The sequence below is a fragment of the Sus scrofa genome, chromosome 15 (assembly GCF_054392235.1).
Source record: "Sus scrofa isolate SSC_HxYL_T2T_F1_AM1 chromosome 15, Sscrofa_HxYL_maternal_Yorkshire_Landrace_v2.0, whole genome shotgun sequence".
NCBI classification, from domain to species: domain Eukaryota; kingdom Metazoa; phylum Chordata; class Mammalia; order Artiodactyla; family Suidae; genus Sus; species Sus scrofa.
Window position 1 is genome coordinate 135,734,222 of NC_139397.1, and position 26,529 is coordinate 135,760,750.

Sequence of the window (26,529 nt, forward strand, 5' to 3'; positions counted from 1 at the left end):
AGTCTGTTCCGTTAACCACTGAGCCATGACGGGAACTCCTAACTTTAATGTTTTGAGGACTTTATGCTCCCCCCCCCCTTTAAAAAAGTATTTTTACCTTTCGATTGTGAAAAGTGATACAGATAAACAAAAGTGGATAAAATATGAACATGCAGCTCAGCAGATTATTAGAGTGTGAATGACCATGGCATAATCTCCAGGCAACAGAACTCTGCCAAACCCCAGATACGCTCCTGCCCCTCCCAGATTACGAGCCTCCCTCTCCCCCCTTTCCTTCCCAAATTAAACGTCTCCTGACTTTGTGGGCATAATGTCTTTCATCATCTTTGTCCTTGTGCAACGTAAGTCAGTACACTTTTTTTTTTCCCCCCGCTTTTTGCCTTTTCTAGGGCTGCTCCCACGGCATATGGAGGTTCCCAGGCTAGGGGTTGAATCGGAGCTGTAGCTGCCGGCCTACACCACAGCCACAGCAGCAATGTGGGATCCGAGCTGCATCTGCAACCCACACCACAGCTCACGGCAACGCCAGATCCTTAACCCCCTGAGCAAGGCCAGGGAGCGAACCCGCAACCTCATGGTTCCTAGTCGGATTTGTTAACCACTGCGCCATGACAGAAACTCCTCATTACACATTTTGAAAGGGTATAGATACAATCTTATAGTGTACTGGCTTCCTAGGGTGGCTGCAATAAATCACCACGAGCTCAGTGGTGTAAAACAATAGTAATTCATTCTCTCAGTCCGTGCTCCCTCCAAAGGCTGTATGAGGTAAACTTTTTTGCCTCCTACACCTTCTGGGGACTCCTAGAATTCCTTGGCTTGTGGCAGCATAGCTCACATACTTACCAACACTGGGTATTGTCATATTTTAAGTTTTTAGGAATTGTATTTGGTATGTAGTGCTATCTTACCATGCTTTGAATTTGTGTTAGATTAAAGCAAATGAAATTGTCATTTGGTGGGTTAAAAGAGTCAAACACAGGAGTTCTCGTTGTGGCTCATTGGTTAATGAGCCACAACTAGCATCCATGAAGATGCAGGTTCGATCCCTGGCCTTGCTCAATGGGTTAAGGATCCGGCGTTGCTGTGAGCTGTGGTGTAGGTCGCAGACATGGCTCGGATCCAGCCGTGCTGTGGCTCTGGCGTAGGCTTGGCAGCAACAGCTCCAATTAGACCCCTAGCCTGGGAATCTCCATATGCCATGGGAGCGGCCCAAGAAATGGCAAGAAAAAGACAAAAAAAAAAAAAAAAATCCACTTGTAATTGATTTTGTAGGAGGTAGGGTTCCCATTTCATTTTTCCATATGGACATCCAATTTTCACAGCACAATTTATTGAAAAGCCCCATCAGAACTGTGACTTTTACCACAAATTAAGTATCAGAGATTCAGTTGTCTCTTTTAGTTCTATTGGTCAGACCATCTTTTTTTTTTTTTTTTTTCCATTTTTGGCCACGCTGACGCATATGGAGTTCCCTGGGCCAGGCATCAGTCAAGACCTAAACTGCAGCTGCAACTGCAGCAACACTGGATCCCTAACTTACTGTGCCAGGCCAGGGACTGAACCTTTGTTCCAATCAGCAAGAGGCTGCTGATCATTTTGTGCCACAGTGGGCGCTCCTGGCCAGTCTATCCTTTTTTTTTTAGGTCCACGCTCATGGCATATGGGAGTTCCCAGGCTAGGGGTCGAATTGGAGCTACGGCTTCTGGCCTGTGCCACAGCCACAGCAACGCAGGATCCGAGCCACACCTTTGACCTATACCACAGCTCATGGCGACGCCGGATCCTTAACCCACTGAGGAGGCCAGGGATTGAACCTGCAAATTCAATACTAGTTGGATTTGTTTTCTGCTGCGCCGCAATGGGAACTCCCAGTCTATCCTTGAACCAACAATGTGCTGTCTTAATTACTACAGTTTTGTAATAAGCTTGGGTAACTGGTAAGGCATTTGTCTTCTTCAAAATGTCTTAACTATTTCCATACAGTATATTATATATATTACAGAATCAGGGAGTTCCTGTCTTGGCTCAGCGCTAATGAATCCGACTAGTATCCACGAGGACAAGGGTTCAATCCCAGGCCTTGCTCAATGGGTTAAGGATCCGGCATTGCCCTGAGCTGTGGTACAGGTTGCAGACAAGGTGCAGATCTGGCATTGCTGTGGCTGTGGCGTAGGTTGGCAGCTGCAGCTCCAATTCAACCACTAGTCTGGGAACCTCCTTATGCTGTGGGTGGGCCCTAAAAAGTACCCCCCACCAAAAATCAGCTTGTCAACTCCCACAAAAGAAGAAGAAAAGCAAGGAGGAGGAAAAGGCATTGACATTTTTACTAGAATTGCACTGAATCTATTAATTTGGAGGATAACCGATATGTTTTCATTATGGAGCTCCATATCTGCAAATAACATATCTTCCGAATTTTAGGTCTGTCTTTCATTTAATTTTCTCTGTAGAGATCCTGCATATTTTTTTCTGTTTGTTCACAGGTAGTTTGATTTGTATGTGTGTAGAAGTCATCTTTGAAAATTTCATTTTTGAACCATTCATTGCTGGTACATAAAAATAGAACTGATTTTGAATATGGACTTCTCAGCCAGCTATCTTGGCATCTCTCCTATTAATTCAAATAATAGATCTTTGGGATTTTTCTATGTAACAAGTCATATCAAAAGGAAGCTTATTCCTCCCCTTCTAGCCTTTGTCTTTTTTTCTTTTCTTTTTTTTTTTTTTTTTTTTTTTGTCTTTTTGCCATTTCTTGGGCCGCTCCCTAGGCATATGGAGGTTCCCAGGCTAGGGGTCGAATCAGAGCTGTAGCCACCGGCCTACACCAGAGCCACAGCAACGTGGGATCTGAGCCGCGTCTGCAACCTACACCACAGCTCACGGCAACGCCGGATCCTTAACCCACTGAGCAACGGCGGGGACCGAACCTGCAACCTCATGGTTCCTAGTCGGATTCATTAACCACTGCGCCATGACAGGAACTCCTTTCTTTTTTTCTTTTCTCACTTTATTACCTAGCGAAGGGACCTACAGTACCTTCTTGAAATAGATGAGCATTCTTGCCTTTGTCTCAATCTCAAGGGAATTCTCACCTAGTTCAGGTTTCCCTAGAAGCACACCCTAGGCAAGAATCTGAGGGCAAGGGGCTTAGTTGGGAGGTGAAGGAGAACGCTGGCAGGGGTATGGGGCAGTGAGACAAGGAAGGAAGGGGACTAATGAAGGGTGTGTTATCAGGCTTGATTCTGGAGCTTAATCTTTCGGGGAGACTCTGGGAGCTGGTGTAAATCACACACATCAGAGGTATCCCACCCAAGACGAGTGGGAGCTGGTGTTTCACATACGAAGTCTCGCCAGTCATGGTTTAGAGCTGCTCTGGGGTAGAGAGGATTAGTTCCCTAGCATTTCCAACTGCCAGGGGAGTGGAGAACAAGTTAAGTACCAAAAGAAAACCTGCAGGCAAAGAAATGCAGCTATTTGGCCATTGGAAGTGGGGTCAAGGGCACCAAAGTGGGAAAAGTGAGAGACACAGGTGGGTTACCTGCAGTGTCGTCTCCAAACACCTTCAACGTCTTACTACTGCCAAGTAATATTTGCAGTCCCCATAGGGTAGCAGCAGCTGCCTAAGTCCAAACCTCTCTATGGGTCATCCAAAATTTGGAGGATTTTTTTCCTCCAAAAAATGGTGCAGTTCAACAAAAGGAGAAAGAAGGAAATAAAAATGCTCCTAACTCATGCTTGCAGTGTAATCAGGAGACAGAAAATACTCCAGAGTCTCGTGGTAAAGTGCCGTCACTTGGTCTCTGCTGTTCTGAAATCCCATTATCCCGTCAACACTAGGGAGTCCAGCTCTGAAGCAGCACCCCCTCCAGGGAAACCCTGCCAGCAAAGGACTGCCTTCCTCGGCCAGTGAGAGGCTTGGTGATTGTGATACAACAGCACTCGGTGTTTATCCCCAACACACATGACACTAACCAAGGCATACACCTGCTGATACTTAGAAAAAAACCACCATGTAGGCAAACTACTAGCTAGCTTAAAAGAAAAAAGGAGAATGCACAAACACAAGAAAAAGAAGGACGAGGAGGAAGGAAAAGAGGAAGAAGAAAGGGAGGGGAAAAGGAAGAGGGAGAGAGAGAGAGAGAAGAAAGAGAGAAATTATAGGGGGAAGTTATTAGCCAAAGGGGGAAAACTAATAATAAGATACTGCTTTGGAGAACTGTGCAAATAAATGTGAACATTGAGATAACACGAATAATTTCTAAAAGCATAAAATTTACAAAAATCGGTGCCATTAGAGATAGAAAGCTTAAAACACCGATTTCCATACAAAAAATAGAGGAAGTTATGAAAGAACTTTTCCTTAAATCAGCATCAAAATCACCATGAGATTTTGCAGAGGAATTCTACAATTTTTCAAAAGTCAGATAATCCCAATGCTATGTAAATTGTTCAGAGCATAAATAAATAAACAGGAGAACTTCCAAAATTGTTTTATGAAGCAAGAATAACACTAATAGGAGTTCCCGTCATGGCGCAGCAGAAACGAATCCGACTAGGAACCATGAGGCTGAGGGTTCGATCCCTGGCCTCACTCAGTGGGTTAAGGATCTGGCATTGCTGTGAGCAGTGGTATAGATCACAGACGTGGCTTGGGTCCTGGAGTTGTGGTGGCTGTGGTGTAGGCTGGCAGCTGTAGCTCCTATCGGACCCCTAGCTGGGAACCTCCATCTGCTGGGGATGCAGCTCTTAATTAAAAAAAAAGAAAAATCCATTGGAGTTTCCATTGCAGCTAAGTGGCTTAAGAACCTAACAGATGCAGGTTCAATCCCTGGACATGATCTGTAGGTTAAGGATTCGGTGTTGCTGCAAGGTGCAGTGTAGGTCACAGATGCAGCTTGGATCTGGCATTGCTGTGGCTGTGGTGTAGGCTGGCGACTACTTAGAAAAAAACCACCATGGTTTTTTTCAGCTCTTCAACTCCTAGCCCACAACTTCCATATGCCACAGGTGTGGCCCTAAAAAGAATAAAATTAAATTAAAATAAAATAAATGAAATAAAATAAATAAAATCAGACCTCCACCAGTGACCAGGAGCTGCGGCCTCCTTCACCTTGACAGGGACCCAACTCCCCATCTGTTCTGGTTCCAGAGGGTTAAGCCAGGCTGAACCCCCACCCCTCCAATCTCCAAATTAGCACAAGAGAATGAGTCTCAGTGAAAAATCCACTTTAATAATCCAGCTTCAGCTCAGCTGAGAACTTCCCACCTCAAGTGCGAGAGAAGTCTTTCCAAGAGGCCTCAATCCACTAGGAGGTTCCGGCTCAGAGAAGGGAACAGCTCAAAGAAGCCCTAAAATAGAAGGGAACACGGCCTCTGGAATTAGTGGAGACCAGCTGGGGGCGTCCCACCACTCATACCAACATAGGCCCCAGCAAGAGAGGAAGGCATGACTGCTTCACCCACACAGGACAAGTGCCCCATCTTCCCATGCCTCATCCCTTCTCTGTCCCCTCAACATCCTCTGGGGGCTGAGCAGGGCTCCTAAGCCTTGAGGAAAATAGGGACCCTCTTTCTCCTACATGGTAGAACCAAGACAACCAGCCCCATCCCGTAGGCCAGCTGCTTAGTGATGGTGATGTTGCCCCAGCAGCCAATCCAGGCACTAGATGGGGAAGGAGCCCAGCTGCCATGGTGATGGGGGGCGGGGGGGGGGGAGTCACCTTGAAGAGAGTGAGGGTCTGGAGCACTCCAGAAGTGCAGGCTGTCTCCCGGATGGAGTGCATGGCCAGCTGGGGGCTGCCTAAATCCAGCACCCGCAGCCCTAGCCGAGAAGCCAAGATAGGTCCAATGGTGGTCCCGCAGGGGGAGTCATTCCGCACCATGAGATCCTGGGGAGAGGAGCAAAGGTTCATGAGCAACATGAGTGAAAGGGTTTATTTGGCTGTGCCTGTGGCATATGGAAGTTCCCGGGCCAGGGACTGAACCCACACAGCAGCAGCAACCCAAGCTGCTACAGTGAAAATGCCAAATCCTTAGTCTGCTGCTGCGCCATAAGAGAAGTCTTTTTTTTTGAAGTGTATGTTCATTAAGGCCGAGGTAGAAGTCATCTTAGAATGGCAGGGTTGGAGTTCCCATTGCTCAGTGGTTAACAAACCCGACTAGCATCCATGAGGACGTGGGTCCAATCCCTGGCCTCGCTCAGTGGGTTAAGGATCCAGCATTGTTGTGAGCTGTGGTGTAGGCTGCAGACATGGCTGGGACCCCACGTTGCTGTGGCTGTGGTACAGGTCAGCAGCTGCAGCTCCGATTTGACCCCTAGCCTGGGAACCTCCATATGCCTTGAGTGCAGCCCTGAAAAGACATAAATACGTACATCAATAAAAAATAACTGCAGGGCTGAAAGGGGCCGGGTAGACTGTTCACTTCAACCTCCTTGAAGAGTGGATGGGACACGCATAAAATCAGCGTCCACACTAAATGGCAGTATATTCTGAATTGGTCCCATTCTCTCCATCTGAACTACTACCACTCTAAGACCCTAGTCCCAGCTACCATCATCATGTCTCCCACAAATAACTCCTTCCCCCTAGAATGGACAGAGGGGTTTAATTCTTTATGTCATCTTGTTCTGTAAATGCACCCGCTCAAAAACGATTTCTTCATCTAAAAGTTAAAAAATAAATAAAATCCAAATATGGTATCAGACATCAAGATTTTCTGCGTAAGGGAAGAGAGAATTACAAAACCAGATGAACTAAGTAACAACTGCTCTTTTTTAAAAAAGTGAAACTCACAGTATTAACTCATGACGCTTAAAATACATCTATTTCTTGTTAGCCACATGCATAGAAATGACCCCACGTGTGTTCCCTGCCAGGAACAAGGAACATTCGCGGTGCCAGACCATCGTCTCTAACATCATCATCCACCAAAAGCTACCAAGTCTGGGAGGAGAAATGAGTAAGACGAGCCTGCAATTTCTGGCTGTGCCGAAAAGCAAGGCGACCTTCCGGAGTTATGACAAAGGAGACATGACTTAAGTGGAAAGGGCTCCCACTAGCCAAAGTCATGGCAATTTGAGGAGAGGAAAGGATTACAGTGGCCCAGATCCACACTGAACTCATGAAAACTGAACCAATGAAAATCTATGATTCTGGAGTTCCCCTGTGGTGCAGCAAGTTAAGGATCTGGCACGGTCACTGTAGCAGCTGGGGTTGCTGCTGTGGCTCAGGTTTGATCCCTGGTCTGGGAAATTCCACTTGCCGGGTCATGCCCCCACCCACTCCCACCAAAAAGAAAAAGAAAATCTATGATTCTATATAATGATCATCAGAAAAGGAAAAGAAAAACCCTCCTATCTGTCAGTGTTTGAGACAGCCATTAAAACACCTCATCTTAAAAATTGGTTATTGGAGTTCCCTTTGTGGCTCAGCAGGTTACAAATTCAACTAGTATCCATGAGGATGAAGTTCGATCCCTGGCCTTGCTAGTAGGTTAAGGATCCAGTGCTGCCATGAACTGGCATAGGTCACAGACATGGCTTATATTCCACATTGCTGTGGCTGCGGCACAGGCTGGCAGCTTGGCAGGAGCAGCTTCGATTCAGCCCCCAACCTGGGAACTTTCATGTGCCACAGGTGCAGCCTAAAAAGCAAGAAAAAAAAAAATAATGTTACTAAAGGGAAAGACTCTAACTTGTCCTGTTATTCCCATAAGAACCATAATTCACAATAACCAGATAGCCCCACTTGATGGGGGAAAGTTCCACTTCACAGAAGAATATGGACAGCTAATACACATGAAAGGAATACAAGAATGGGAGGGGGAATTTTTCAGCAAACTCTAATGAAATTGCAGATTTAGGCAAGGATTATCAATTGATGTTAAAACCAGACACCTGTCTGATTGATGGGGAACTCATCACTCATGCAAGTTACTATTCAAAGGAGGAAAACCTCCATATGGTGAAAGGATTGAGGGCACCCACCCCCCTCAAAATCTGGTGATCAATCTTACTATTATCATTAAGGGGGAATCCCCCAGATAACATGTGCCTGATGCAACACGAAGGTCACACCAGTCAGGATGTCTTCTGGCTAACAGTGTCTAACCTGAACCCATCGAGCCTGTAGACAGGAATTCTAGATGACAGGAAATACAGGGCCTAGAGGCACAAGCTCCATGACACCAAGAGGAGGCAACCAGACAAATCCAGAAAGCGAGACATCACATGGGATGATCAGCCTGGTTTCTTCAACAAGTCAAGGTTATTTTTCAAAAAAGAAAAAGGAGGTGGGGCGGCTGCGCTGGGTGGAAAGACACGGAAGCAACCGAGCAACCAGATATAACACGTGGCCCTGAACTGGACAATGAAGTGGGACAAACAGCTGTAAAGAATATTTTGGGGGTGGGAATTCCCGTCATGGCGCAGTGGTTAACCAATCTGACTAGGAACCATGAGGTTGCGCGTTCGATCCCTGGCTTCACTCGGTGGGTTAAGGATCTGGTGTTGCCATGAGCTGTGATATAGATCACAGATGCAGCTCAGATCTGGTGTTGCTGTAGCTGTGGCATAGGCCAGTGGCTATAGCTCCCATTGGATCTGTAGCCTGAGAACCTCCGTATGCCACGGCAGCAGCCCTAGAAAAAGACAAAGAATATTTTGGGAAGAACTGAAAATGATCTATGTATTAAATGAGATACGAACTTACTAAAACAAAAATGTACTGAACTGGAAAGGTGGAGAATACTCATGGAAAAGAGGAAGCTTGCGGGGAGCCAAGAAGATACAAGGAGCCGAGGAAGGGAGCTTGCCTCAGTGGTGCAATTCCGAGGGCAGTCTCCTAATCAGAAAGAGAGGCCTGCCTGAACGGTGCAGTTCTGAGGACAAGCTCCTAATCAGGAAAAGGGGCCTGTCTGAACGGTACAATTCCCAGGGCAGGTTCCTAAACAAGGGGGATGCCTGCCTGCACGGCACAGTTCCGAGGACAGAAGACAATAAGACTCGCCTGCTGACATAGGTGGAAAACTAAATTTCCCAGGAAATAATTTCCATTTTGTGTTGCTGAGTGGGGATTGTGCCATGGATAACTTAGTCTTTTCTGTTATTCACTTGCTATTCAGTTTTTCTCAGTCTTTCCTGATTATTTACTTATTATTCTTATTTCCCATTCTTACTGTCCTGTGGTGATTTGTGACAACAAAATTACAACAATAAAAATTTCATCCTGAAGGATTTTTCCCCCTATTTAAATCCAACTTAGTTAAAACATAGTGTTTATCTATTAACCAGTTATATAGTAAACTTTAGAGTTAGGATTTTAATGAGGTCCATAGAAGTTAGCCATATCTTATCCAAAGAACCTAGGTGTGAGTTTTGTCTTTGATTTTGAAAGCTTTTAGTGATAGCTAGTTTAATTAAGTTGGTTTATATTTACTTACACTGTCTCCCTGCCATAACGCTTTGAAGATAAGCACCAGTCTACAAAGTTTGTAAATGCCAAATTCTTGTGTTTTATGGCCTCTTCAAAGTACTCACTAAGTTTAGTTAAGATAGAGATCTTAAAACAGGATGCATAGCTGCTATGCCATGTAATAGTTAACCAATATACTTTTAACACTGTAATGTAATCTGTAGTAAAAAAAAACTGTCTATATAATCAACCACTGTTGCCAATAAAGTTTGAGCAGTCCAGCGCCCTGAAAGAAGGGACAAAGAGGCTGTCTCCGTAATTGTACATTCGCTGACGCCGCAAGCTCCCTGGCCGCCGGAGCTGGCCTCCGGCAGAAACTAAAAATATATCCAAAATGATTTCAGAGTTCCCATTGTGGTGCAGCGATAATAACCCCGACTAGTATCCACAAGGATGTGGGTTTGATCCCAGGCCTCGCTCAGTTGATCAGGGATCCGGTGTTGTCATGAGCTGTGGTATAGGTTGCAGATGGGGCTTGGATCCTGCATTGCTGTGGCTGTGGTACAGGTGGGCAGCTGTAGCTCTGTTTCAACTCCTAGCCTGGGAACTTCCACATGCCATGGGTGCAGCCCTAAAAAGCGATAAAAACAAAAACAAAAAAAAAAATGATACCATTTAAAAAAAAAAAAATGTGTGTTAAGGGAGTTCCCTAGTGGCCTAATGGTTAAGGCTCTGGCATTGTCACTGCTGTGGTGTGGTCTGGGAACTTCTGCATGTTATGGGTGCAGCCAAAAAAATTAAATGTTTGTTAAATACATACATAGGAAAAATATGGAAAATTATACACAAACCTCTGGGGATTACTGTTCAATTTTCTCATTTCCATTTATATTTTCTAAAGTACACATGTCCTGCTTCTGCTCTAAGTTATTAAAGAAAAATCCCCCAACATCTTCCCACTGCCTTCGAAGAAAATCCAAACCCCCTTCCATGGCCCAGAAGGCCCTGTGTGACTGGCTTGGGCATGCTTCTCCCCTCCCCCTCCTGCTCTCCCCCTGGCTCTGTTTCCTCCCAGGACACCAAGCTCACTCCTGTCCCCCTTGGGGCCTCTGCCCTTGTTCCTTCAGGCTGGGATGTCATTCCCCCAGACTCGCTCATAGCTGCCTCCTTCTCCATAGGCAGGTCTCAGCTCAAGTGTCACCTCCTCAGAAAGGCCTTCCCAAGGGTGGAACAACTCAGCTCTCCCTGGGCGGGGTGGGCAGTGCAGCAGAGAAGAGCCCCAGGCTGGGAGCCAGGATGCCCTGGTCCTAGTCCTGACTCATCAGGACCTGCCTGCTGTGCCTGTCACTGGGCCACCTGGTATATGAATTACCCTTATAGAATAAATGTTCAATATTACCTATCTCTAGTTTCCTCTCTCTCCTTCTGAGCAGATGAGCCATGGCCAAGGCAAGAATGACAATGAACAGCTGGAATTCCAGGCTTCCCAGCCCTGAACTTCCCTTACGGAAGCCCCCGGGATGTGTAAGAGAGACACAGAGTGGCTGAGGATGCTGAGTGGCAAAAAGCAGTGCCCTGAGGTGCCACGGGCACACTGTCCCTTTAGTTCTCACAGAAATCCAGAAGAATAGACATCATTATCAGCCCCATTTTACAGGTGGGGAAACTGAGGCTCAGAGAAATTAGGACACGAGTCCAAGGTCACAGGACCAGCACCAAAGAAGAATTGGCGCTGGAGTTCCAGTTGTGGCTCAGTGGTAATGAACCTGATTAGTATCCATGAGGATGTGGGTTTGATCCCTCGCCTCCCTCAGTGGGTTAAGGATCCGGCGTTGCTGTGAGCTGTGGTGTAGGTCACAGATGTGACTCAGATCTGGCATTGCTGTGGCTGTGGTGTGGGCCAGCAGCTGCAGCTCTGACTGGACCCCTAGCCTGGGAACCTCCATGTGCTGCAGGTACGGCCCTAAAAAGACAAAAAAAAAAAAAAAAAAAAGAATCAGCACGGATCCCAGCTCTGCCTACTTCCATTTCCAAACCCTGCTGCTTCTCCCTCTACTGGCACCCCTTCCACTAAAGACTGTCTAGCAGGCTCCCCCTCCTTAGGGGACCATCTGCTTGTGCCCCCCAATCCCGCCTCCCAGCAGGGCCCACCCTCACCTGCAGGGGCACCCCGACATTGCGGGCCACCTCTCGGATGAGAGCCTCTGAAACTGCGTTGGAGGCGTAGCGCTGCTTGCTGTTCACCTTGATCACAGGGCCCTGGGGAGAGGGAAACCAGGAGCTGGGAGGGAGGCAGAGAGGCCTGACAGGCCCAAAGGGGACAAGGGGGGGGGTCTGGGACCAGCCAGGCCTCCAAGACCCTAAGGAGAAGCAGAAGCACCTCACCTTGTGGAATAAGGGCCGGTGGTTCTCCTCATGCTTGTCCCTGTAAGAGACAGAAAAGGACCCACCGCGTTGGCAAACAGGCCTGTCAACACCCACTGCCTCTCCCGTGGCAGACATAACTAATGGATCACAGCCTTGTTCCCCACCCCACCCGGTACGAAACATAGTGTTCCGGAGAGCCTCTGGCCACAGATGGAAATAGGTTTGTAGATAGAGCCTATTCGGGTGGGTCAGGCATGACTCTGACCCAGCTGGGCCTTGGAGTAGTCAAGGAAGTCCCTACTGAGCCTCCCGGCAGAATGAGCAGAAAGGGGAAGGGGAGAGGCCAAGGCCCAGCTCACACTTGGGTCTCCAGCTGTGGGAAGACCACATGCCTGGCGCTGAAGACTCACAGGTAGTTGGGGTGCACGGCGTGGGCCATGTCTGCGCTGATCATGTAGGACTTGGGGATGGCTTCCTCGAAGGCTGTCAGGTGCTGGGGCGACGCCGAGATCCTCCGCAGCACCAGCTCCGTCAGCAGTGACTGAGCGCCCTGCGCGCTCTCTGACCCCACCTGGTGACAGCAGAGACCAGGCTGCAGGGGCCTGGGCTTGGCGGCCTGAGCTGGAGGCCAGGGGGAGGGGCCCACTGCCCAGATTGGCCTAGGACCACCCTGGGTCGGTGGGTGGGGAATGCGGGGTGTTATCAGTCACGTCCTCAACCCTGCGTCGTGAAAACGCTGACAGTGAGCTGGGACCAAACTAACCCTCAGCCACCTTGGGGGCAGACACAGCACTTCCTCGTGGGCTTCCCATACTGGCCCCTTCCTTCTCCTCCAACCCTCACATCTGGGGCTCAGCATAGGTGCCCCCCTCACTGGACAATCTTCTTTCATGCACATGACAGAGGCTGCTAACTATCCTCGATCCCTTTTCTAACAGAACACCCGAGTTGTGGCTGAGCATCTGATCACCCAGCGAAAGAAGACATGTCCCGCTTCCCGTGCAGCTGAACGTGGCCGTGCTCAGCTGGCACGCGGGCAGTGATGAATGCTGTCTACAGGTCATGCCCTGAAGACAATGGGTGTACATTCCTCCTTTGCCCTTTTCTTCCTTCCTAATTCAGCAGAGACCCAGAGGCAGGAGCTCAACAGCCGCCCTGGACCCTGAGATGGACGCCATGTGCTCAGGGTGGCAGAGACCTGTCCTGGACTGCTAACTCGGATGTGCATGGTTACATGGAGGGAACTTGGCAGCTCAGTCACCGAGTCTAAGCTGGCACCCTCACTTAAACACGTGCAGTGGGGACCCGCCCTGTGCTGAGCCCTGGAGTGACGGGGGTGAAAGGGCAGAGTCCCTGTCCTCCAGGAGCTCCCCACGTGGCGCCCAGAGAGACCTGGGAGGCGTGGTCACGCTAGGAGCAGACACACCGAGGCAGAGGGGCCCTCCGAGTACTGAGGAAGCACGGGCAGTGTCTCTCCCACCTTTGGAGCCGCCAGGACAGCCCTGGCTCACAGTGGCTGCGGGAGACCCCCCAGAGGAGACCCTCCCCAGAGCCCTCCGCCTACCTCTTCGTTGTCGTAGAGGGCGATCATGCGTACATGGGGATCCACTGCCAGGGAGGCAGGGGCTGCGCAGGAATCGATCAAAGCCTGGTGTGGGGAGGGAACAGGAGCATCAGCCTCCCCACTCCTCCTTCTGGAACAGCCCCCCCGCCTGCCCCTCCCCGCCAACCCCTCGGAGGCGCACACTCGCCCACCCTCCTCCTGGAGTCACAGCCCAAGTGAAGCGGGCTCGGGCTGCCTGCGGCCTGCAGCTCTCAGGGGCGTTGCCTGGTGGGAGGACAGTCGGGGGACCTGTTCAACAGGAGGGGAGAAACCCCAAGTGTTCTCCCCCCAACACCTTCCCCCCGCAAAAAGCAGGAGGATGCGTAAAGTGGAGGGGAAGGGCTGAGAATCCTGGAAAGCCAGAAGGACCGTGCAGATCACGTACACCGATTTGGCCTCGGCGAGGAGACTGAGGTCCAAAGAGGTGAACGTGAGTCCATCAAGGTGACACGACTGGCTGGCCGGCTGCACAAGTGCATATGGGTCTCAGGTCTGGCTCTGGTCTCACTTACAGCCCAAAGCCTGTCTCTAAGAACAGGAGGGGGTGCAAAGGCATGTAAGCAAAGGACAAATGTGGGGGAGCAGGGATGACGGGTGAGAAAGAAGACAGTGACCAGGGTAGGAAGAAGGTGGGGAATATCCAGGGGACCAGGAACATCAAAACCACCCATTGAGATGTCAAGGCACAAAGACGGCCGGGTGGGCTTACGCCAGCCATTGGCAGGGAAGGTGAGCAGGAGCGGAGGGAGGTGGAGGCTACTGAAGCAGAGGTGGCTGAACGGAAAAGCAGCAGGAGCAGGGTTAGGACAAGACACTGATACCCTAAGTAGCCTCTCAGCCCTCGCCCACCTCAGCCCCCACCGCGGGCCAGTGCAGGGATGCGGCCAAAAGGAGCCATGCAGAGGATGCAGCATTCAGCCCCTCCCCACAGTCCATGCAGAGGGCCCGGGGGGCCAGCGGCCTTCTCCCAACCTGCAAGGCTTGAGGCGGTCCCCCCACCCCAATGCCCCACCTCTCCTGGGGGTGCCCCGGCTCCTCACCTGCAGGGCACAGAAGCAGCTGTGAAGATTGTCCAGTCGAGGGGCAAAGATGAACTCCTCATAGGCACCGCCCAGGACCTAGAAAGACAGGACAGTCAGCCTGACCTTCGACCTCTCCCCCGGCCTCACCCTCCTCTCCCTGCTCCCAAGGGCCTGAGCTTGAGTGTCTCCTTGCTTCCTTGAGCAACCTCCCCAGACCCTGGCCTGGAGCACGATGGGTCCGCGCACCGGGCAGAGGGAGCGGAGGATGGAGAAGGGGCCGGCTGGAGGGATGGGAGGGTGGAGGCCTGCAGTTCCTGACCCGTTCCTGTGCGATAGGAAAAGGGAGGCACTGAATGAGAAAAAAGAAGAAAAGCTAAGGAGCGAACAGGGGAGAACCAGGCGAGAACCAGAAACTTGGCACACATTCAAACAAGGCCGAGTGTCCAAACATTTAGCAATCTCCTACTGTCAGCACCTGGACAGACCCAAAGACAAGTTCCAGGAGGAGGGGACCACATCCAGGTCTCTTCCCTCAGAGCAGGAGCTTCCGGTGGAATCTGGGGAAAGCTGATTCCCAGGCCCCACCCCAGTCGGGAGTGGGCAGGTCTGCAGTGGGAAACCTGCCCTTTTTGAGAACCACTGCCCCGGAGGCAGAGCAGGGTGGTATCTCCTGGGAAAACAGAGATGAGAGTAACTGGGGTACTGGCAGTGGCGACGAGTCCTTCAGGGGACGTGATGGGGCAGGCTGGGATCCCAGAGGTCCCAGCCACAAGTTTCTGCAGCCATTCCTCACCGCGGGCTGAGTGTCCGCGAGACACAGCTCCATCTCCAAGATATCCTCCGGGCTCAGCCCCAGATGGGCGCAGAGAAGGGACATGAGGACTGAGTGGTGCCGGTCATCCTGCAGGACAGAAGGATGCTGGGAGGAGGGGCCGCTCCTCCCTCTCTCCCCTTCTCAGGGGGCCGGTCCCTTCCCCCTGCTCACCCCTCCTGTTGACCAGGGGGCTCTTACTGCAGCATTGAGAGGGCCTGGCTCAGGAGTCCCCTTCTCCAGCTCCTCCTGGACTGCTGTGGCAAGAATGGGGACTCTGTGGGGAGACAGAGGGTGTGTGGGGAGGGCTGGAAGGCACAGCAGGGTGGGGCATCCCTGAGCTCAGGCGGCCCCTGATGGGGAACTGCCCTGGTCCTTTAATTCTCAGCTCGCTCCCCGCACGTCAGCTGGGTCTTAAGAGTAGAACCTGATCGTGGCCACCATTAGGGTGTAATCCCCCAGGTCCGGGCAGGGCCCCTTCCATCACCTGGTGCCACATCCTATCCCTCCCAGTCACCAGAGCCTGCACCCCAGTCTCACAAGTGCATCTCCATGTTGGGCCCGAAGTTCTCATTGACATTTCGCTGCAGGTGGATGGCCAGGTGTGGGATGCGAAGAATGGGCCGGTCCACGTGCACCAGCCGCTGCTCCAGCCGGCCTGAGGTAGGGCACTGTGGCCAAACAGGCGGGGTCAGCCAGGGTGCCTCCCGATCACAGTTGGCTAACACCCCCACTGCATCCCGACTAACAAAGGGGGTCCTCTGGCCCTGACCCCCTTCCCCGGGAGGTTCTCCAGAGGTTCCCTGAAGGAAGGTGACAGTCAATCTTCAGGCAGTTAAAGCTGAGGGCCTCCTAGGTCCCAGCTCAGTTCCCACCTTGACAATGACACGTCCAGCCAAGGTCAGGTCACGGTCAAACCAAGTGCTCCAGATCCCACCACCGTAGGTCTCCACACCAACCTGCTGGAAGCCCACCTGGCTGCGGCGAGACCGCCGTTTCACCTGAGTGGGACAATGGGAGTCAGAGGCCACACAACATGGGATGTGGAGGTGAGACAGACTTTCACAAGCTAAGGGGTGGAGAAGGGCCCCATGTGTATGTGGAGGCAGCGGCCGGGGCGGGGGGTGGGGGGGTGGAGAAATAAGGCTTTTCCCTTGCACTTCTCCATGCCTCCCCTCCCCAGCACGGCTCCCCTTCCTTACCCGGAGGCAGGGGCTGTCCGTGTGGGCCCCGATGAGGCTGAAACCATTGCCAGGAACATACTGGCCTCCCACAGCAAAAGCGATGATGGTGGAGGAATTCCTGGTCAGGAAGTACTGGGGTGGAGGGTGGAGATGGATTAGCCAGCGGGCGCACAGGACTTCGAGCCCCAGCCTGGGTTCCTGCCTCTCCACCCCCACTCCACCCCTAGTACCTTACTCTCCGGCTTGATATCCCAGCTCTCCGTCTCCTTGAGTTCACGGAAGCCAGCCTGGAGGAGGCGGCTGCGGCACTCGGCCACCGCTGGAGGGAAAGAACGCTCTCATAGCGATGGAAACCGCTAGGAGGCACACCGGCCCCCCCACCCCCGCCCTCCTCGGCTGCCCTGGTCACTTACCGTGGAAAGGAGAGGGGCTCTGGTTCACAAACTTGAGGAGTTCCCGGGCCGCGGCTTGCACCGCCTCTTTGCGGGCCCTGCCGCTCATGGCCACCTAAGGGAGCGGAAGCTCAGACTCCTACAAGGTCTAGAACCCCTGACTTATCATCCAAGTTCCGGAGACTCCCGGCCCCGCCCCTCCAATCCCCCGCCCCCACCCCACCCCACCCCAAGTGACCGCTCCAAGGCTCAGACCCCTTTCCCCAGGAAGAGAAGCAGATGCCGGGCGGATTCTCCATCCACTGAAAGCTTCGATCCGCCAACCAAAGCGTCACAACCCCCGCTGCGTTCCCCGCACCGCACATCTCAGCCGGCCCGCCCCCTCATCCTAGCTTCAGCCCTGCCCCCCAAGTCCCGCCCCCACGTGCCCCACCAGCTGAAAATCCGGGTCAGTTCCCAAACTCCGAGCTTGCAATGGGGCCCCTAACTCTGTGCCAGCCTGCGCCACGCGCGCGATCCCATCCCAGAACCAAATACCTGTTCTCTAGGGAACAGCCCAAAGCAGTCTCTCGCAGACCCCTCCTTAGCAACCCCAGGAAGGTAAAGTCACTTGGGGCCTGGCTTTCAGTTTTGTTTAGGGTCGGGCGGAGCCCCCACGTCAGCAAGCGCAAGGTTGAGCCTGGGCCCAAGAGGCTGCCGGGCCGGGTTTGGGATCGAAGTTCGTGCGGGACGAGAGGCGGCCACCTACCTGCATGGCCTGACGCGTGGGCCTACGTCTGCCCGCCCGGCCCGTGCGCTAGGCCCGCCCCCACTCCCACCGCCCGCCCCGCAGCCGCCGCTTGCCCCCCCGCCCCCCGTGCCCCTTACGCGGCGGTGGCGGGCGCCCTCTGCCGACCCGGAGGTGCTAAGATAGCCGAAAGCCGCGGGCCCCCACCCTTGCCCCAGGTCAGAGAGTCCAGGTAAAAAACACCCCCGCCAGCTCACCTGGTCCGACGGGTGCTGTGCAAAGTGCTCTCTCTCTCCACAGGCACCCTGGTGATAATGAAAGCAACATGGCTAGTGTTCATGGAGCGTTCATGATGAATTTTAGCTTTCTGGTCAAGCTTACTGTGTTACCTTGTTTAATCTTCATTGCCCTATCAACTTTGTACCTCTACTGTCCCCATTGTATACCAAACTGAAATACAGAGATGAGTAACCTGTCCAAGGTAGCAGGTGGCAGAGGTGGGGTTTGGACTCAATTAATTTGGGGCCTGGGACAACCCACTCTCAGATTTTCACTGGGCCCTTTTCTTGGTAAAGTCTACGTTATTCGGGACGTCCCTCAGCGAGGGAGGAATTAACAACTTGTCCAAGATCACGCAGCTCTTTGGGTGCCTCTGGGATTTGACTCTGATATCTGTACTCTTTCCACTTTTTAAATTGACAGAAAAAGACCAACTCCAAAAAAAAAAAAAAAAGAAATGTAGATAAATGTATAACTGGGTCACTTTGCTGTACAGCAGAAATTGACAGAACATTGTAAATCAACTATAATTTTAAAAAATTGTGACAAACTCCATATGTTCTTGGAGGCAATCCCCATAGTCCTATGTCAAGAGTGGTGAGTAGCCACTTAAAAAACACAGGTGCCTGACTAACCATGGATTCTGATGAGGACTCTTGATGGTCCCTGGGTTCAAAACAGGGGCCAGCTCTCAGGGCTGTTATTAGCATTCCAGGGATTACAGGTGATGGAGCAATCTGCCATTTAGGTACTGGACTGGGAATGTCAGGGGAGTGGGCAGTAGTAGGAAAGATCTTGCAGCCCCCAATTCAAAGGAGTAGATGTAGGTGTTCCCATCGTGGTAAAGCAGAAACAAATCCAACTAGGAACCATGAGGTTGCGGGTTCGATCCCTGGCCTCGCTCAGTGGGTTAAGGATCCGGCGTTGCCATGAGCTGTGGTGGAGGTCACAGACACAGCTTGGATCTGATTGGATCCCTAGCCTGGGAACCTCCATATTCTGCAGGTGCTGCCCTAAAAAGGACAGAAAAAAAAAAAAAAAAAGAAGAGATACCATTTTTGACTTGTTGGATTAGGCTTGGGGGAATACACATGTTTCAACCCTATTTCTGTGGTGTAAACACTCCCCATGGCCAAGTCTAAGCTGCCAGCGTGAACTGAACGTGGAATTGGGAGGGATAAGGAAAAGTACACAACTGTGTAGATTTCTGCCAAACAGATATAATGGACAAAAGTAATCTCAGGAGCAAAGATTTATAGTAAAATCACTAGGAAAGCGATAATCTTCTGAGTATTATCTCTGTTTGTAATATAATTTGTTTAATTTTAAGTTTCCATAGATTAATTTTTAGTGATTCCTGTGTTTAACACTAGGATCACAAAATTCCTGGAGATCTGACAGTCAGTTCTTTTTTATTTGTTTGCTTGTTTGTTTTGACCCCGCCCGTGGCATATGGAAGTTCCCAGGACAGCAACTGAACCTGCATCACGGCAGCAACCTGGGCCACTACAGTGACAATGACTGATCCTTAACCCACTGAACCACCAGGGAACTCCACCACCAGGGACCTCCTAGCTGGTGTTTACAGCGTTACCATTAGTCATTTATCTTTTTTGGTTTAATTACTATTAAAGAGCAAATGCCTGTGTGTTAACATAGCAATAGTTACACACTTCAGTGTGAGTTACCTTGACATGCATGTCCTTTGTGATCCATAGGTTTATGAAAGAAACTTCCTAAGTAGTGATCTGTCCCATAATTCAGAATACCAAAGCAATTCTGTGAGGAAGAGAAAGTGTGTGTGTGTGTGTGTGTCCTGTTCCTGCCTGCTGAAATGGATACAGAGAGGGGCTGAATCAGATGATCTTGATTTCTTGATGCCAAAACAGCCCTGGGTATCTCATTGCTTGGCTGTTTAAATGAATGATTTGCTCCTGGGTAGAATGATAGGGGCTTGCATAACACGGTACAATTTGTTCTCTTACAATGTCGTTGGAAGGGCACTTTAGTTTCCAACACATGTCTTCTGCTCAAGTCGTTTTCTGAGCAAGGCTCAGCTGAGTAAGAACTACAAATGCCAGGATGCCTTGAGGTGAGCAGCTCAGGCAAAATTTTTGTTTCCAACCAATCGTATTCTAGGAGGGAGGTTTGAAAAGCTTTTTTTTTTTTTTTTTTTTTTAATGTCTTTTTGTCTTTTTAGGACTGCACCTGCAGCATATGGAGGTTCTCAGGGTAGCAGCTGAACCAGAGCTGGCCAGAGAGCTCACGCATCCTCCTGGGTACTAGTCAGATTTGTTTCTGTTGAGCAGGAAATCCTTGGATGTCTTTTTGGTCGCCCCCCCCCCCCCAGCTTATGGAAGTTCCCTGGCCAAGGATGCAACCTTGCCACAGAAGTGACAACACTGGCTCCTTAACCCATAAGCCACCAGGAAACTCTGGAATGTTTCTTTTGATATTTATTGGTGTGGGGTTGTTTGGGGGGTTTTTTGTTTGTTTGTTTGTTTGTTTTTATTTTGCTTTTTAGGGCCACACCCAAGGCATATGGAAGTTCCCAGGCTAGGGGTGGAATCAGAGCTACAGCTGCCAGCCTACACCACAGCCACAGCAACGCAGGATCCAAGCCTCGCCTGTGATCTATACCACAGCTCACAGCAATGCCAGATCCTTAACCCACTGGGCGAGGCCAGGGATCAAACCCACAACCTCACAGTTCCTAGTCGGATTCGTTTCCATTGCACCACCACGGGAACTCCTGATACTGGTATTTTAAACAAAAAATAAACTGAGAATGAGATAGGAAACCTTCAGAGAAAGGTACCCAACCCCATTAATTCCTCACCTATACAAGAATTACCAACAATTGATCCTATTCATCTCGGTTCCCCAGTCCTCTCTTCTCCACGCCCCTCCAACCCAGCATAATGTGCTGCTCCATCCTTATCACCACTCCTTTGCACACACTTCCACACCCCTTGCTCACTTTGAGGTTGCTTAGTTGTCCGGCAAAAACCCCAACCCTGACTGCAAGCAGCTTCCTATCTGCCTCGTGTCTGCACCAGGCATACAGTAGATATAAAATGAATATTTTCTGAATGAATGAAATTTTATTCTATTTTACTTTTGTCTTTTTAGGGGCGCACCCACAGCACATGGAGGTTCCCAGGCTAGGGGTCAAATAGGAGCTATAGCAACCGGCCTACACCACCACCACAGCAACTCCAGATCCAAAGCTGTGCCTGTGACCTACATCACAGCTCAAGGCAATGCCAGATCCTTAACCCACTGAGCAAGGTCAGGGATTGAACCTGAGTCCTCAGGGATGCTAGTCGGGTTTTTTAACCACTAAGCCACCACGGGAACTTCTGAATGAATGAAATTTTAAAAAGCGTTATCTGTGAGAAACAGCCCTCGTGGAATACTCCCCATCCATAAAAAGGAACAAACTCTTGAAAACGGCAGCAACTTGAATGGATCTCACAGACATTATGCTAAGTTTAAAAAATGACAAAATTATAGACAGGGAGAAAGGATGAATGGTGGCCAAGGGCTAGGGCTCTTGAGGGAAGAGAAGGGGGTGCCTCTGAGGAGGAGTGCAGGGAATATCTTTGTGGCGGTGGAATAGTTCTGCATCTTGCCTATGGTAGAGGTTGCGTGATAAAAGTTTTTCCCATGTGAGAAAGTGAGGGATGCCAGCTAAAATACAGGCCACTCAGTTAAGTGTGAATTTCAGATAAACGAGGAATAATTTTTTAATCTAAATATGTCCCAGAGGAGTTCCCGTCGTGGCTCAGTGGTTAAAGAATCCAACTAGGAACCATGAGGATGTGGGTTCTATCCCTGGCCTGGCTCAATGGGTTAGGGATCCGGCGTTGCCGTGAGCTGTGGTGTAGGTTGCAGATGTGGCTCGGATCTGGCGTTGCTGTGGCTGTGGCGTAGGCCAGTGGCTACAGCTCTGATTAGACCCCTAGTCTGGCAACCTCCATATGCCGAGGGATTGGCCCTAGAAAAGGCAAAAAGACAAATAAATAAATAAATAAGTCCCAGATATTGCATGGGATATATCTACACTACAAACAAAATTTAATTGAGTGGTCTGTATTTCTGTTTGCTAAATCTGGCAACCCTGGACAACATGGCAAAGAACTGTACACACACATTTCACCAATGTCCCTGGCCTGGTCGCGGTATTATATGGCAGTTGTGTAAGATGTAACCATGGGGGGACACTGGGCGAAGGATACGCAGGCCCTCTCTGAACTATTTTTGCAACCTCCTGGGACTGGAAAGTTATTTCAAGATAAAAAGATTTTTTTCGTTTTTATTTTATTTTATTTTACAATTTAAATTGATGAGATTTATTGTATGTAAATTAAACTTCAAAAACATGATTTTTTTGTTATTTATGCATTTGTATTTTCCAAGATAATGCTTTTTATTTATTGTTTTAATTAATTTTAAATGGTTTTTATTTTTTCCATTATAGTTGATTTATAGTGTTCTGTCAATTTCTACTGTACATCAAAGGGACCCAGTCATATATATAGATATAGATATAGATATTCTTTTTTTTTTTTTTTTTTTTACTCTTTTTTTTAGAGCCATACCTGAGGCATATGGAAATTCCCAGGCTAGGGGTTGAATCGGAGCTGCAGCTGCTGACCTACACCATAGCTCACGGCAATGCCCAATCCTTAACCCACCTGACCAAGGCCAGGGATTGAACCTGCATCCTCATGGATGCTAGTCAGATTCATTTCCACTGAGCTGCAACAGGAACTCCATATATATATATATACTTAAACAGTTTTGGGGTTTTTTTTTTTTGTCTTTTTACCTTTTCGAGGGCTGCTCCCACGGCATATGGAGGTTCCCAGGCTCGGGGTCTAATCGGAGCTGTAGCCGCCGGCCTACACCACAGCCACAGCAACTCAGGATCCAAGCCGCGTCTGCGACCCACACCACAGGTCATGGCAATGCCAGATCCTCAACCCACTGAGCAAGGCCAGGGACCGAACCCGCAACCTCATGGTTCCTAGTCGGATTCGTCAACCACTGAGCTACGACGGGAACTCCAAACAGTGTTTTTTTTTAAGGCCCTCAAAAAGAAAACCAACTGTTCCTGTTGGTGATAAAAGCAAGGAGAAATATGGAAGTGATGGTTATTAACCCTGGGAGTTTTATGGAGCACTGTAAAAGCAGCACTTCACAAAGGACTCAAGAGGTTTCCCTCTCAAATGTCAGTGACCTCGTGTAGTTACTGACAGTGTAACACAGGCTCAGGCTCAGACACCCCTGGGTTCAAGTTCTGGCTCCTCCATCCATTGGCCGTGGGCCATTTGCAGTGGCTGTGTTGGAGCCAGCACACTCTCCCCTCCCACCGCTTCCAACTCCACATTTGGTGACTTCAGACTGGCCCGGGGAGTTCCCTTAATGGCTCAGTGGGTTAAGAACCCGACTAGTATCCATGAGGATGCGGGTTCCATACCTGGCCTCACTCAGTGGGTTAAGGATCCAGTGTTGCCAGGAGCTGTGGTGTAAGTCGAACGTGGGCTTGGATCCCACGTTGCAGTGGCTGTGGTGTAGCTGCAGCTGCAGCTCTGATTCATCCCCTAGCCTGGGAACTTCCATATACCAGGGGTGCAGCCCTAAACAGACAAAAAAAAACCCCACCCAAACAACAACAAAACACCCCAGCCTGGGAGTATCTATACTATGGTGATTGGCATATTCTACAGGGCTTTTTTTTTCTTTTCTTTTCCTCTTTCCGAGCGCTAATTGTTAAACATTTACCATCATACCCTACATGTTGAGTCTCAGTTTCCTCATCTGTAAAATGGGGGGATGATAACAATAATAACCTTATAATGTTAGGATTAAATGAGATCATGCATGCAAAGTGCTTATCATTAAGTTTATCAAATAATAAATGAGCGATACACATTAGCTATTATTCTCTCTCAATCTTACCTCTCAAATTAAACTTTGAGTAACTTGAGGGCTACGGTTTGAGGCTAAGGTTGATACCTTACTTACGCTGATGTCTTTAGTGACTGGCACAGGGCCTGAAACACAGTTAAGTGCTAAACAAATGTTCCCAAAATTAATAAATGGCAAAAAAATAGTGACTTGAGGTGTTATATCTCCAGAAAACGTGCATGTTAGCAGAGGCCTTTTGGGGCACACGTCTTGATTCTTCATCTTGGAGATTTCCAGGCCCCTGTGGCAGGCTGCCAGGGAGTGTGGGGAGCACTCACCCCCACCTCCTCCAAGGCTAGTGTCTGCCCTTGCAGGCCTGGCCTTGACCTGCCTCCAGGTGGTGAGGACAAGCCCTCACCTCCCCCTTTTCCAGGAAAGATGGGGCATTTCTGGCTCTGAGCCTCTCTGACTAGAGGTCATTTAATCCTCGCTGGATTTGTCCTGTTTATTTTAGTGAACAGGGCTGTTTACTTTCAGTTCGTATTTCTAGGGATGTCTGCTCATTTTGCTTCCCTTTTATTTACTCTTTGCAAGCACTTGGGTTTGAGTAAATATGCCTATAAAGTTCCAGGGACTGGCTTATTCTGTGTCTGGTATTTTAATGGCCTTTAAACAGTGTCTGCTCAGGTAAGCATTTTATAGATGGATTGAAAAGATAGAGATTGCTCTTCTCAGTGGCCTCTGATTCCTTCCAAGCTGACAATTGGCCACCAGCAGCTTCTGAATCATGACTTTTCATCCGTAATAAAATATCAAGGAGTTCCCCTCGTGGCGCAGCGGTTAATGAATCTGACTAGCATCCATGAGGATGCAGGTTCAATCCCTGGCCTTGCTCAGTGGGTTAAGGATCTGGCGTTGCCGTGAGCTGTGGTGTAGGTCACAGACACAGCTCGGATCCCGAGTTGCTGTGGCTGTGGCTGTGTCTGTGGCCGGCAGCTACAGCTCCGATTCGACCCCTAGCCTGGCAACCTTCACATGCCTCGTGAGTGGCCCTAAAATGCAAAAAAATAAAAACAAAAAGTCAAAAGCCAACACTTATCTCTGGACAGAGAGACTGACCCACCCTAATCAGCCAGATATGAGCCTCGGGGACTAGGGTGGGTAGTTTCACCCTAGGGCAGTGCTTAGAATTACCTGGAGTACTTTTAAGAATGTAGATTTGGGAGTTCCCGTTGTGGCTCAGTGGGTTAAGAACCTGACTAATATCCATGAGAATGCAGGTTCAATCCCTGGTCTCAATCATTAAGTTAAGGATCCCAACTTTGCCACAAGCTGTGGCCTAGGTCACAGATGTGGCTCAGACCTGGCGTTGCTGTGGCTACAGCATAGACTGGCAGCTGCAGCTCCGATTTGACCCCTAGCCTGGGAACTTCCATATGCCGCAGGTGTGGCCATGAAAAAGAAAGAAAGAAAATAGATCTGCGGAGTTCCCACTGTGGTGCAACTGGATCAGCGTCTTTGCAGCACCAGAACACAGGTTCGATCCCCAGCCCGGCACAGCTAAAGCTGCCACACAGGTTGCAACTGTGACTCAGATCCAATCCCTGGCCTGGGAACTCCATATGCCTCGGGGTGGTCAAAAAAGAAAAAAAATGCAGATTTGTGAGCCCCACACTTGAAAATTCTGCTTTGGAGAATTTGTGCGAAGGCCCGGGGCTGTGCGTTTTTTAACCAAGACCACCCACAGAAACACTAATCTAGATTCTCCAAACCACTAGTGCCCATGGGTGGGCTGCCCTTGAGCTGAGAGCCTTGTCGTAGGGCAACATGGAAAGAAGATGGGCAGCCAGATGGGGCATGTGCCATCAGCCCTTGGCACATCGTTCCTCCAAAGGCAGCCAAGAGGACCACGAGTCTGTTCCCTTGAGCTCCTTGCTCAGGTCTTTCTCGCCAGCAACCTGAGGGCAGGGACCACATCTCACTCATCCTTTTTTTTTTTTTTTTTTTTTTTGGTCTTTTTTCTTTTTAGGGCTGCACCCGAAGCGTATGGAGGTTCCCAGGCTAGGGGTCGAATCGGAGCTGTAGCTGCTGGCCTACACCACAACCACAGCAACACCAGATCCAAGCCGCATCTGTGACCTACACCACAGCTCACAGCAACATCGGATCCTTAATCCACTGAGCGAGGCCAGGGATTGAACCTGCGTCCTCATGGATGCTAGTCAGATTTGTTTCTGTTGAGCCACGGTGGGAACTCCTCACTCATCTTTTTATCCCCCGCCCCAGTCCCCCCCTCCAGACGGTGTATGGCTTACAGGTTGATGCTCTGAGCTGGGACACACCCACCGGAGACAGCCCTAGAACACAGGCCCGGTTACCTCAGGGTAGCCCTGAAGCCAGCTGTTGGGAATGGACGTGGTGGAGAGGCTGATTGCCATGGTCACCCGCTCGCCTCCTCCCGAGCTGAGGCCGGGTCAGTCGGAGGCCAGAGGGACACCACTAGCTCCTCCCCCTGCCTTGGCCCCTCTGCTCCAACCCTCAGGGTCCTGCTCCCTCCCACAGGGCCCATTGTGACATCATCAATGCAATTTGAAAGCAAGGTCCTCACAGCACAGGAGCCTCAGGCTGGCCTCCTGTGGCCAATGTTTAAATGATGACCCTTGACCTCAGGGCGGGAGTCCTGTATTCTAGAAGGCTGCAGATGTCCATTTCTTTTCCTTCCTCTCTTTCTTTTTTTTTTTTTTTTTTTTTGGCTGCACCCACAGCATATGGAAATTCCCAGGCTAGGGGTCAAATCAGAGCTACAGCTGCC

At 50.0% G+C, this 26,529-nt stretch overlaps 1 protein-coding gene and 1 non-coding gene across 6 annotated transcripts; one reads left to right on the forward strand and one right to left on the reverse strand.

The window, feature by feature from the left end:
- Positions 1–5,212: 5,212 nt before the first annotated feature.
- On the reverse strand, positions 5,213–26,284 carry DNPEP (aspartyl aminopeptidase). Of its 5 annotated transcripts, none has more exons than XM_084997956.1 (16): positions 26,096–26,284; positions 17,780–17,827; positions 16,817–16,910; positions 16,634–16,722; positions 16,422–16,535; positions 16,095–16,220; positions 15,760–15,890; positions 15,421–15,496; positions 15,202–15,309; positions 14,427–14,504; positions 13,348–13,431; positions 12,194–12,354; positions 11,802–11,841; positions 11,574–11,675; positions 5,724–5,891; positions 5,213–5,352 (listed from the first exon to the last, which is right to left on the reverse strand). In XM_084997956.1, the coding sequence occupies exons 1-16, from the start codon at positions 26,153–26,155 to the stop codon at positions 5,302–5,304; spliced, it is 1,530 nt and encodes a 509-aa protein (XP_084854082.1). In that variant the 5' UTR covers positions 26,156–26,284; the 3' UTR covers positions 5,213–5,301.
- MIR4334 (microRNA mir-4334) lies at positions 13,094–13,162 on the forward strand. Its single transcript, NR_037202.1, is given in 1 exon segment — positions 13,094–13,162. It is a non-coding gene; the product is annotated as a microRNA mir-4334 (primary transcript).
- Positions 26,285–26,529: the final 245 nt, after the last annotated feature.